This window comes from Lontra canadensis, unplaced genomic scaffold (assembly GCF_010015895.1).
Source record: "Lontra canadensis isolate GAN:19392208 unplaced genomic scaffold, GSC_riverotter_1.0 scaffold368, whole genome shotgun sequence".
Lineage (NCBI taxonomy): Eukaryota > Metazoa > Chordata > Mammalia > Carnivora > Mustelidae > Lontra > Lontra canadensis.
Genome location: NW_022631362.1, coordinates 64,108 through 76,906, shown reverse-complemented (window position 1 = coordinate 76,906; position 12,799 = coordinate 64,108). Strand labels below are relative to the sequence as shown.

Here is a 12,799-nt window from a genome sequence, read left to right as displayed (position 1 = left end):
CCCCAGGCTCGAGCGACCCCAGCTGACGAGGTTGGGATTCGCGCGCCGCAGTCTGGAATGGGGTCTTTGCCCCTCCCCGGGGCGGTGGTCCAGTGACGTCACTGCCTCTTTAAGACCCCCACCTCCGCCCCCATGCGCACATTCTGCGGCTCCTACGAATCCTTGTGGGCTTCTTCGCAGGTGAGCCTGGGGGAAGTGCCAGAGTTGGAGGGGAAAAGGCGGACTCCTCAAGGAGTGGGGTGCAGGGGGTATGTTGGTGTAGGTAGGGGTGCGTATAGAGAACCTGGACTTATCTGGGGGGACACCGCCCCTGGGCGGGCGTCTGCGCCGAAGCCGCGGAGCTGGTCAGGTTCTTTTGCAGCCACCGAAGGGTTAAACGCCCCTCCCCCTCCCCCGGGACAAAGGCACAGAAACCCGGGCGCCCCTCCCCCACCTGCGCTGCTCTCTGGGGCGGGGCCCCCCTCCCCCTCACCTACCGGAGCCGACCCTGCTGATATTGACTCCATTAAGCCCTTCCCGCAGCACCGCTCCCAAGCTGCGGTCCCTTCTTCGGGCCGGACTCAGATCGAAAGCAGGAGGGGGCGCCCTTGCACTAAGCAGACCACGTAGTGTGCGGAAAGAGAAGGGGTCGAGGACAGGGGTAGGGTCTTGGAAGGGGATAGGAGCTGGGTGCCTGGACGGGCGCTAAGCCGGCCAGAGGCGTGGAGGGCCAACGCTGGGGTTGGGATGAGCACGGCATGGGCCGCCCCGTCCGATCTCCTCCGAGGTCATTAGCTCCGTCAGGTATGGGCGGGATGCAAATGAGTGCAGTCTGTCCTCTGACCACGCGGCTGGGGCCGGTGATAACTTAAGGTCCAAATCCTGTGTGGAAACTTTGGGCAACGAAAACCGCAACAGGACCTCGAGCAGAACTGACCCCTGAAGCCAACCACAACAGAGTGGGGTGCGTGGGGAGACAAGTGAGGGGGGCGGTTCGCTGGACACACTCCAAGAGTTTAGGTCCTTTTAGAGGAATTGAATCCTGAGAGGATGGCATTTGGGGCAGGAAGGCACAAGAAAATGTCCCCAGCCTTGGAAGTATCCTCAGTGTGACCCTAAGGGAGGGAAGAAGAGCAGGACCCAGGGGGGCAGAGGGGAGCCGTTGGGAAGAGCTTTTGGGCAAGAGGGTGGAATTTTCTTTCTTCTTCACTTCTCCGGCCCCCTCTGGAGTTTGACTGAGGCTGGGCCAGGGCAAGTAGGGCCTGGCTAGGCCAGGGATGACAGATCACCTGAGAAACAAAGGTCACCACCCGCCTGGGGGTATGGAACCAGGTTGGGGTGAGGGGTTTGGACACTGCTATTGGGTGGTGGGGAGGAAGCTTGGATCTCCAATCTTGATGTTGAAACTGACAGGTTTTGAGCCTGAAACTCCTGGCTAGAGCCAACCCACCATCTGTGTGTCCCAAGGAGGGCACCTGGAAACTGCCCTCTTTGGGGGGATTCCTGCCCTTTTGGCTACTTTGCTGTCTGATAACACTGCCCTGTGTGGGATGCCACAGCCTGTGGCGTGACAGTTGGCCCTCATCAGTAACAGAGGATCTGGACCAGCCTGTCTTCATATCAGTATGCTTCTGTCCCCCAGGGCGGCTCCTCTCAGCCTCAACTTGGCCATGGCTTCCGCTGGTCTGCAAATCCTGGGGATTGTCCTGACACTGCTTGGCTGGGTAAATGCTCTGGTGTCGTGTGCCCTGCCCCTGTGGAAGGTGACCGCCTTCATCGGCAACAGCATCGTGGTGGCCCAGGTGGTGTGGGAGGGGCTGTGGATGTCCTGCGTGGTGCAGAGCACCGGCCAGATGCAGTGCAAGGTCTACGACTCCCTGCTGGCGCTGCCCCAGGACCTGCAGGCCGCCCGCGCCCTCTGCGTCGTCGCCCTCCTTGTGGCTCTGCTCGGGCTGCTGGTCTACCTCGCGGGAGCCAAGTGTACCACCTGCGTGGAGGACAAGGACTCCAAGGCCCGTCTGGTGCTAGTCTCTGGGATCATCTTTGTCATCTCAGGGGTCCTGATCCTGATCCCCGTATGCTGGACGGCTCACGCCATCATCCGGGACTTCTACAACCCCCTGGTGTCAGACGCCCAAAAGCGGGAGCTGGGGGCCTCTCTCTACTTGGGCTGGGCAGCCTCCGGCCTTTTGTTGCTAGGCGGGGGGCTGCTGTGCTGCACCTGTCCCTCTGGGGGGTCCCGGGGCCCAAACCATTATATGGCCCGCTACTCGGCATCAGCTGCACACGCCACCTCTCAGGGTGCCCCTGAGTACCCCACTAAGAATTACGTCTAATTCTGGTAGGGGAGTGGAGGCTCCCTCAGCAACCTGCTGGGCTGGAGACACAAGGACGGTGCCGCAGACAGCTTGGGGATTGTTTTGATCTTTTTCACTTTTGTGGGGAGGGGTATTTTTAAAATTCACTTGATAACCTAACCAAGGAACCCAGGTCTCTCCTGGGCTCTGCTGTTGGTATTTCTTGCCTTTGGATGATGGCACCAAGGAGGAGATGCTTTGGTTTCTGGATCTTTCTCCACCCTAGGCATCCCCTTCTTGGAAGCCAGCTGGAGCTGTGGGCCAGCATAGCCGTCCGGGGGCTCTCAGCCTGTCCTGGAGTCCCTCCTCACTGGTCCGGCCTCTGGAACCCCTGGGGGCTCTCAAGCCTCACGGACACCAAAGAACTGCCCACCTCCCAGGTCTCAAGTCCCGTCCCAGCTGTGCTCCAGATGACCCACCCCCCCGCCACCCCGATCCTCTCACCTTCAGCCCTGCACACTTCTGCCACGCCGCCCTGCCAACACACTCACCAGTTTTTGCTAAATAAAGCGTGTCTTATTTTGTTCTTTGCCTTGGGTGCTGCTGGGGGACTGCTGGGTGCCAACCCAGCAGGGGAGGAAGAGAACACAAGGGGCTCATCTTAACCTTGTGCCTCTTGTGCCTCACAGGGGAAGGGAGGGTCTCCACTGCACAAGCCGTAGGCTGACAGCCCCCTGGAAGGCCACCTGGTCTTCCCCACCCAACCACAGACCAGAAGAGCCAAGGTGCAAATTCTCTTGTTTATTCCCCCACTGGCAGGTGGGCATAGAGGGTGGGGTGATTGGCTGAGGCTCCTGGCCTGGACCTCTGGATTCAGGTGGTGGCCAGGCTGGGGAGGACCCACCCCAGGCAGGGATCCCCTCCTTATTTTGGAGCCAAGGACCTTCTGCCCTTTGGGTGAAGCCCAAATTCCTAGGCCAGGGGTAGCCTCAGAGGAAGAGGAGGGCCAGCCTAAGCTGTGGACCAAAGAAGTGAGCAGTTCATCCAGGGGGAGTGGAGCGGGGGGCTGGGGGGGCAGGCGGGCACACCCCATCAGCTCTGGCTCTGCCTGGAGGGCGAGGTAGGAGAAGGACCTGTAGGGACCCCACTCCATAGCCAGCCCTGATTGGAGCTTCTGGGAAAGGGGTTTTGCCTCGGGTGGTGTTGGCAGTGGGGGCAAGGTCAAGGCTCTGAGCTGCGGGTTTCCAGGGACACTTTCCACGTCATACATAGTCCCTCTTGTCCAGTCCAGATGCCCCTGAGCGGGAGGGGATGGAGTAACCCAGCCTTGGTCCTCTTGGCCGCTCGATCTGGGGTGGAGGGCACGTGCAGCAGAGGAGGCCCCCCCCAAGCATGAGCAGGGCAGCAGCGGCCCAGCCCAGGTAGAGGGAGGCCCCCAGCTCCCGCTTGAGGGCCTCGGCCACCAGGGGGTTGTAGAAGTCCTGGATGACGGCGTGTGCTGTCCAGCAGACAGGGATGAGCACCAGGATGCCAGAGAGGAGGAGGAGGACCCCCGCCGTGAGCACGATGCGGGCCTTGGCGCCTTCGTCCTCCACGCACGTGGTGCATTGGGCCCCTGTGATGGCCACCAGCAGCCCAAGCAGGGCCAACAGGAGGGCAACGACGCAGAGGGCGCGGGCGGCCTGCAGGTCCTGGGGCAGCGCCAACAGGGAGTCGTAGACCTTGCACTGCATCTGGCCGGTGCTCTGCACCACGCAGGACATCCACAGCCCCTCCCATACCACCTGGGCCACCACGATGCTGTTGCCGATGAAGGCGGTCACCTTCCACAGGGGCAAGGCACACGACACCAGAGTGCCCAGCCAGCCCAGCACGGCCAGGGTCATACCCAGGAGTTCAAGGCCAGTTGAAGCCATCTTGTCCACTCAGGTCTTCTTAACCCTAGACGGCCTGGTTGACTCCCAGGAGTGGATCCGTTGCCACTGGGTGGGGGTCTCAGTGCCCAGGACGTGGGGAAGTCAGTGGCCTTGGCCAGGACCGTCCCTCACATCCGTGGGCCTCTTGCAAAGCACCTCTGTTTGACCCGGACTCGCACAGATCAGTCTCACAGCCCTCAGCTGAGTAGCGGCGTTCTCTCGAGGGTCCTGTTGGCCGCTGCCCCCGTGACCCAGCTTGCAAAGACCCTCCGGACCCACCTGCAGGCTGAGCAGAGCCTTGTCCCGCCGGAGGCGCCGCAGCGCACTGTCTGTGGGTGTCACCTGGGGACTCAGCCGGCTCCCAGGTGCAGGCGGGGTTTTGAGGTGGAGGCAGGGGAGGGGCAGCGGAGCCGAGACTGGGGAAAGCGGGAGCTACAGGCAGCGGGCAGAGCAAGGGGTGGGATGGGGAGCCTAGGAGGGGGTACTGCGACCGGAATGGGGAAGGAAAGAACCTCCGTGCCTGTGGGAATGCAGGGACAAGGGAAAGGACAGACAGGCCAGCTGGGGAGCAAGAAGTAGGGCGGGGGATGGAGGTCCGGCAGGCTCAGCAAACAGAAGTAGAGGTTCACGCCGCCGCCCCCTCCCCCAGCAACTCCTCCCTGTAGGCGTTTCATTCCGTGTTGCCTACACACCCGGATCCCCCAGTATCGCACACCCCCAACTCCGCTCTTGTCCCCCTGCCCGCCCCAGGAACCCGATCTGTCTTCAGTCTCAGCCCAGTGGCCCCGGCTGCTCTCAAGGGAGGGGCCCTGCCCGCACTGTTCCCTAGGCGACAGGTGCCTGGAGCCCAGCTCAGGTAGCATCACCCAGGCAACGGCCTAGAAACACCCCCCCCCAGCTCAGGTGTGCCGTCTCCACCCCCACACTGAAACTGAGGGCCCAGCTGAGCTGCCACAGGTCTCTAGGGGCCAAGGGATAAAGAATTTCTTGTGAAAGCAGGGGAGGGGCACACATGGGTCTGTGGGTGAAGGGGGAAGAGTAACAGAGACAGAAGCCCCAGCTGGGGGTGAGGCCCCAGGACCCAAGGCTTTGCCATGAGGAGTAAATGATCACTCTGGAGGAGTCCAAGAAGGTGACCCCAGGTGAACCCTGCCTCACTGTCCCCAGGAAAGACCCTCCCACTCCTGAGACCCCATCGGAGCCTGTGACTCCTCTTGTGGGGGGCAACCTGGGACTCACAGACTATAATTCAAATCCTGCCACCAACCAGGGACCGATCATGGAAGGTCAAGGTCCTTAGCCTTCTTAGGTCAAATACCCCTGTGAGAAACCTTACATGACCCACAAACATGGGCCCCTCGTATGAGAGGTCATGAACTCCCTCAAGCCCCTTCCTGGGTGCTAGGAACTGAGGGAAAAAGAACGGGGGTGGGAGACGCTGATGAAAATTCCTTCCTTTCATACATTTTCCTGGGTGGCAGGCGGACCCTTTAAGGCAGAGCTGGGGCCCCATTTGGAAGAGCCTCTCACTTCCATACCTCCTCTTGAGAAGGGAGGGCCCACGGCCTGTCTGCTCTATGAGGGGGCACCCCTTGTTGGCCTGGGAAATAACAGGGCCACTGGGGCCCCCAACATGGGCTCTGAAGGCACCGCCCTAGGGCCCTGGGTGTGGTGTGCACTGGGTGCCTCTCTACCCGTTCAGTGCGTGCACTGCTTCTGGGAATGCGGTTTTAGCACTTTGGGGAAGAGAGGTTTATACTTTCATCAGATTTGCAACAAGGTCATCGACCAAAAAAAGCTCGAGAGAACTGCTGAAAGGGAGACTGAGGCCAGCACCCAAGAGCAGGGCTGTGGGGTAGACTGCGGTGGCCCGGCAGACACAGCGGGAGTGGAAAGGGGCCAGAGGGGCTGTGACTGGGCCTGCAGGCCGTGGTGATCCTGGGGAATCATGTTTGCCCAACTCATCCATCGCCTGGGGCCCTGGATTTCACGCTGGGGAGGGGCGGCTGAGGAGAAGGGCAAACAGAGGCAAGCCTGGGGGTCTGGAGGAATCCGGACACACAGGTTGAAGCAGTTGTTGAGGCGAACCTGAAGCTGAGGTCTGCGAGGGCCCCAGTAACCCTCCCTCAGGGCCTCCCATCCTGGGCAGCCCAGCCCGGGGTCTCTGCTCTCTAGGCTCAGAGAAAGCCTTGAGTTTCGTGAGATCAACTCACCCTGACGAGCCCAGGTCGCCCATGAGCCTGCAGTCAGGCCTTGGCGCCAAGGACCCTCCGTTCCACCGGCAGCTCTAAACCCCCAGCATTGTGCCGGGCCCCGTGCGCGCTGCACCCACACATCCTGGCTAAGCGTCCTGCCCCCGGGCGCAGCACCCAGGACCCTCTGTTCTAGATCCAAATTCCTCTGGGCTCAACAGGTCAACAGTCCAGCAGAGAAGATGTGCACACTACCAGGGGTGGGCTGGCCACATGGGAGGGGGTGCTCAGAGGCTGAAGACACAGACCCCCCAGCCAAGGCTTTCGGGGAGGGTGAACGTGGGACAGGCTGTGGGAGAACAAAGAGAGGTCAGCTGGGCTGGTCAGAGGAACCGCGAGCAGGAGGGCTAGGTGGCCGAGGGTGGATTCCCAGGGCGCCCAGGCTGGACAGGCTTCCCACCCTCAGCCCTCCTTAGGCCGTCTCTTGGGTCCCGGGGCCACCTGGACTGCGTGGGATCCGGGAACCAAAGGGTTAAAGTTGGGGCCCAGCAGGGACTGTCAGTGGGGCTGGAATGCCATTGATATGGAGGTGAGGACTCCCTCTGCGCGGTTACCACCTCCAAGTCCGCTGGACTCCCCACCCCCACCCCCACCGCTTCCGCCCCGAAAGAGATGGGGGAGGGAAACCTGCCCCAACACACGACTGTGGAGGGAAACTGAGGCACGGGGGAAGGGAGGGCGGCCTCACTCCACTCACTGCTTTGGGGAGTAGCACAACTGGACCAGATCTTTGTTCTGTGGGAGGACAGTGGGGTGGGGCCACTCAGGTGGGCGGAAGCAGCCGGCGCTGGGCTTAGGCAGGGGAAGGGCGGAAGCGGGTTAACTCCAATCCCAACAGCTAGCACGCTTTTAGAGAAAAGTGTGGCCCAAAGACAAAGGAGGGGAACTGAAGGTCCAAAAGCCACCATGGTGCCAAGAAGAGTATGGGGGTGGGCTGGGGGACTGCACAACCCCAAGGGAACACCAGCCTCCGCTTCAGGGAGGAGCCCAAAGCCCCAGATTTTATGGGTAGAAAAGCCAGATTCCCCGGGCCCCTGAACCAAAAGGTGCAGATGAAGCCCTGGAGTCCCATGACAGCTCTCTACCCCCATTTTCCAGACAATGAAACAAGCTCAGAGCGCAATGGGAACTTGCCCACAGGTCCTTTGAGAAACAGGACAAGCCTGAAGCAGCCCCAGACCATGACCTCAAGGCCCTGAGCCCAGTGCTGGAGGGTGACCTGGGGCTCCCAGTGCCTCTTTGCTCACAACGGACCCCTGCCCCCCCACATCCTGCCCCATTCCTCCCCAGCCAGTGTTCGCTCCTTCCCCTCGCTCCTCCAGGCACCCGGCAGTGCTCCAGAAAGCCTGTGCACGAGACTGCCTCTGGATCTGATCACACTGGGAGGACCCCCTCCCAGACCCCCCACCCCAACCCCGCCGCCCCTTCACTGGCTCTGCGTCCACCTGCTGTAGGCAGCCTCAGGGAGGATGGGTCAGACCTTGCTGGGTAAGTCACCAGTGCAGTAACCTCAGCTGCTTCCCTGCTGCAAAATGAGGGAAGGGAGAAGTAGGCCTTACCTACCCCCAGGGGCGCTACAAGAATCTGCCCAAGCAGGGAGCACCCTACGCACCTTGGGGGAGATCACTGTAGGGCCTGACTTGTCACGAGAGTCTTTTGATAACAGCATCATGGCCTTTTCACTCTGGCCAGACTCCGTAGATTCTGGCAACAGTTAACTTTATTATCTGCGGTAACTGAGGCTCTAACCGAGCACGGGCTTCCCCTCACTGAGGTTTCTCTGTGGCAGCAGTTACCCATCTGGGGTTCTGAGTGGGGGTCACCCTTCACCTCAAGGCTGTGAACTTTCAGAGCATGCCTTCAGTCTTGTCCTTCCTGCAGAGTGTGATTCTTAGCGGAGAGAGGAGAGCTGAGGGATGTCCGTGGAGGAAGCAAGCCAGCAGGAATGGGAACTCGGCCATAATTCAAGAAAGGGGAAAGGGAGTCATTAAGGTACTTAGTGGCTTGGGCTCCTGCTGAAGGACTGCAAGGGCACCCAGGGCTCCAGGTCAGCAAGAGACAAGGTGTCAAACACAGGGTTCGGGGAAGCTGGGAAGACAGCTCTGGAGGTGGGCCAGCCCCCCCTCCCCGGGGGGAGAACACTGCTCGTATGGATTGCATGGCAGCCCTCACCACAGGCCAGGCCTTAAGCCCTGGTACCTGTGAGCATGGCCTTATTTGAAAACAGTCTTTGCAGCTATAATTAAGATAAATTAAAAACCTCAAGATGAGATCATTCTGGATTCAGGGTGGGCCCTACACCCAATGACGGGTGTCAAAAGAAAAAAAAAAAAAACAGGAAGATTTGAGACACAGACACAGGGTAAGGCAGGGTGAAGCTGGAGCCCGAGGCTGGAGGGACAAGGCTGCAAGCCAAGGAACGCCAGGGTCACCAAGAGCTCGGAGAGGCAAGAGAGGATCCTCCCCAAGAGCCTTGAGAGGAGGACAGCCCTAAATGCCTTGATTTTGGACTTCTGGTTTCCAGAACCTTGAAAGAACAGATTCTTTTTATTTTAAGTGGCCCAGTTTGTGGTGATTTGCTCCAGCAGTCCCAGGAAATTCATATACTGCATTTCTTGCTGGTGGATCCCCGGCTCTCAGAGGTCGCCCAAGGTCAAGTTGGCTTCCCGATACCACTCCGGACCTGTAGAAGACCCATTGAGATAGGACATCTGCCTGGTTACCTGAGACCAAGCCACCTGAGTAACAAAGGGAACTTTTATTTGGGGTTGTGCACTGCTGGGGAGAACCTGGCAGGGTAGGGATGAAGGAGAGGGCAAGCAAAGGTGGGGGGAGAATAGTAGCTTCCTTTCATGACTCACCTTGGGAGCGTTCCTGTCCCAGGTGGGGACGACCTGGTCCTTGCATGTGATGCTGCTGCTCCTGGGCCCAGTATCGGTTAGCCATCAGCACCACTGCTCTTCCGGGGTACCCAGGAAGAACCTTTGGATCTATTTCAGTTCACAGCCTGACTCCCGACTCGTAAGGCCATGGGCAGGTTTCCAGAAGTCATACACGCAGAGTAGGGCAGGGCCTTGTGATGGGACCCAAACCCTTCGTTTTAGAGAGGAAAATGAGACATTTTGCGGACCCGGTCAGGGCATTTCAAACTTGTTTTCATTTCCTCAAGCCAAGTGCGGTGGGCGCCCCCGCCCCCACAACCCCCGTCCCTGTCCAGAAGGCTCTGATAAGCCGCGCACTTATCAGCACTCGGGATGAGTTACGGTCTCAAATAACCAGGCGGGAGGCTTGCTGTAGGGCGGGCGGGGAAAATGGAATAAAGACCCTATTCTTTAAAACGAATATATTTTTAGACTTGGTGCTTCCACCCCAAAGCTGGGCGGCTCCCCGGACACTCCCTCCCTCTTGCGCAGTCCAGGCTCTGACCCAGGCTTTCTGAAGCCGTCGGTGTGGGGAAGGCGGTCAGGGCGCCCAGCCCGGCAGTCCCAGGCGGGGCTGGTTACTAACCCGCCCGCAGCCCCTCGGGGTCGACGGTCTCCGGAGGGCCGCGCCGTCAGCAGGGAGGCGACAGGAAGAGGTGCGGCGGCAGCATCGGGGGCGGCGGCAGCGGCGGGGGGAAGGCGGGCAGCAACCAGGGGGCGGGGGGCGCGGGCGGCGCCAGCAGGCTGGAGGGCGCGGGCCGCGGGGATAGGGTAAGGTAGTGGGGGGGGGGCGGCTCGGCGACGAGCTGGGGGCGGCCGCGCGCGCCCACCGGCCCGGGCGTGGCGGCGACGGCGGCCCCGGGCAGCGGCGGCAGCGGCAGGTGCGCGGCGGCAGGCGGCGCGGGCACGCAGGCCTCGGGCGGCAGCTCCGGCAGCGCCAGGTGGGCGCCGGGGCCCCAGGGCGCGAGAGGCTCGGGCCGCAGCGGAAGCGCGGGCAGAGGCGGCAGCTCCGCCAGGGCGAGCGCCAAGGGCGGCGGCGGCGGCGCGGGGCTCAGGCCGGGCGGCAGGCCGGGCAGCGGCGGGTGTGGCAGGGACGGCGCGGGCGGTGGGGTCAGCGACAGCGACGCGCGGGCCCGGCCCAGCCGCGAGCGGGCGCGGGCGCGGACGAGCCGCGGGTTCGAGCGGGAGCGGGGGAGCCGCGCCGCCAGCTTGGCCGCCGCTGCCTGCGCCAGGGCCCGGCGCCCGCCTCCGCCCTCGACGGTCCTTCCCACGGACCGCCGCGCGCGCGCAGGGACCGACCCAGCCAATCACCGGCCGGCGCGCGGGCCGCCTTCGCGTGGGTCCCGCCGGCGGGCACGCGCTACTCCGGGCGGCCAATCAGAGGCGGCGGCGCTCTCTGTGAGGGTCCTAACCAATCACGGCGCCCCGCAGTCCCACAGGCCACACCTCCCACCAGCCCAGCGACAGGGCGCTGCACATGTGCATTTGGCGCCCCCACCTGGCCTTAGGGTGCAGCCGCAGAAGCCGCGCGCCGACGAAGGAGGTTTGCCCTTGGGGGACTCTGGAATGAGACGCCTGGGAGTGGGTCAAGACCTATGCAGAGGGGGACGCCTGGGTGGCTCAGTTGGTTAAGCGGCTGCCTTCGGCTCAGGTCATGATCCCCGATCCCTCAGCAGGGAGCCTGCTTCTCCCTCTGCCTCTGCCTGCCACTCTGCCTGTGCTCACTCTCTCTGAAAAAAAAATAAAAAAAATCAAAAAAAAAAAAAAAAAAAAAGACCTATGCTGAGCGGTGCCAGGGTGGCTCAGTCGTTAAGTGCCTGCGTTCAGCTTGGGTCACGATCCCAGAGTCCTGGGATCGATCCCGCATCGGGCTCCCTAATCAGCTGGAAGCCTGCTTCTCCCTCTTCCACTCCCCCTACCTGTGATCCCTCTCTCCCTGTGTCTCTGTCAAATCAATAAACAAAATATTTTTAATAATAATAATAATTTAAAAAAGACCTATGCAGATTCCCATTCAATTATCTTTAAGAAAAGATCATTCAAAACCAGAATTTGATGACATGGAGCATTTACCTTATCCTTAACAAAGGGTATAAATGACAGATGGGTGACAATCGGGAAAAAGGAGAGAATGATCGCTCTCTTTAAAATCCGAATATAGGGGCGCCTGGGCGGCTCAGTGCGTTAAGCCTCTGCTTTCAGCTCGGGTCATGATCCCAGGGTCCTGGGATCGAGCCCCGCATCGCATCGGGCTCTCTGCTCAGCAGGGAGCCTGCTTCCCCCTCTCTCTGCCTACTGCTCTGCCTGCTTGTGATTTCTCTATCAAATAAATAAATAAAATCTTTAAAAAAATAAAATAAAATCGGAATATAGAAACTTTTACTAGAATAACAGAACATTTCTAGGTGGGTTAGGAAGCCTATCACCCATTGCCCTCACTGAGACAGTCTGCTGGATGGCCCCATGCCCAGAGATTGGGTTGCAATCCTGTTCTCCAGTGTTAACAAAGATTCAATCGAGTAAATTTGCAGATTTAATCGACTTCAAGTGATTCAAGAATCAGACAGCATCTGATCCACCAAATAGAAGGGAGCTGCCAGGAATTGTGTAGCATGGAAGGTTTTTATAGGAAGGAGGGAGAGGGGGCAAGGAAGTTATAGCAAAAAAGATTGTTCCAGGCAAAGTCACCTTCTCTTGCTGGGGGGGCCTGTCTTGGGTGGATTACCTCATCTTCCTTTGGGTGGGGGTGGATAGTGAGGGCCCATGGGCATTAACTCATTGGTGCTGACCAGAAAATCCCTGACTGACAGGTTGAGACTTTCTGGGGGAGGTAGGAACTGCAATTAAGTTAGGTGTTAAGCCTCCCATTGAGGGACTTGACCTAAGTTGCTCCATTTTTGTCTTCTGATTTTCTTTCTAAGACCAGTAAAAAGATGTGATTTATTCTACCACCTTGGGGCAGAAGAAGATGAGACTATTTGGATATATTTTTTAGAGATTTTATTTATCTGAGGGAGAGAGAGCTCGTATGCATCGGTGGAGAGAGAGGAGCAAGGAGAGAGAAGCAGACTCCTGGCTAAGCAGGAACTGGGTCCCAGGACCTTTAGATCATGACGTGAGTCAAAGGCAGAGGCTTAACCAAGTTCTGTGAAAAAGGCAGAGTCCACCAGACGCCTGGGTGGCTCAGTCGGTTGAGTGGCTGAGTGGGACTGGCCTGTCTCTGAGGAAAAGCTCAGAGTGGCAGGTCAATCGCCAATTGTACAACTTCCGTTCTGGACCCAGGTAAAAAGAGTCCTTTGCTTCTGCATTTCTGGGCAAGCAAATTTGTAATCAGAGGATAAGAAAAAGCAGCAATCCATTAGCACTAATATGGATACTGGATTAGTAACTGGCTTTTCAAGACGTTTGAAAGCGTTCAGTAATCTAAGATATTA

At 59.5% G+C, this 12,799-nt stretch overlaps 2 protein-coding genes and 1 long non-coding RNA gene across 3 annotated transcripts; 1 reads left to right on the top strand and 2 right to left on the bottom strand.

Moving 5' to 3' along the window:
* Positions 1-1,649: 1,649 nt before the first annotated feature.
* LOC116862888 (claudin-6) lies at positions 1,650-2,348 on the top strand. The gene has a single exon (XM_032850326.1). It carries the CDS (start codon positions 1,650-1,652, stop codon positions 2,313-2,315), a length of 666 nt encoding a protein of 221 aa, XP_032706217.1. The 3' UTR covers positions 2,316-2,348.
* Positions 2,349-3,409: 1,061 nt separating this feature from the next.
* LOC116862889 (claudin-9) lies at positions 3,410-4,392 on the bottom strand. The gene has a single exon (XM_032850328.1). It carries the CDS (start codon positions 4,190-4,192, stop codon positions 3,539-3,541), a length of 654 nt encoding a protein of 217 aa, XP_032706219.1. The 5' UTR covers positions 4,193-4,392; the 3' UTR covers positions 3,410-3,538.
* A 4,569-nt stretch (positions 4,393-8,961) lies between these two features.
* LOC116862892 lies at positions 8,962-9,467 on the bottom strand. Its single transcript, XR_004381733.1, has 2 exons — positions 9,306-9,467; positions 8,962-9,127 (listed from the first exon to the last, which is right to left on the bottom strand). It is a non-coding gene; the product is annotated as an uncharacterized LOC116862892 (long non-coding RNA).
* Positions 9,468-12,799: the final 3,332 nt, after the last annotated feature.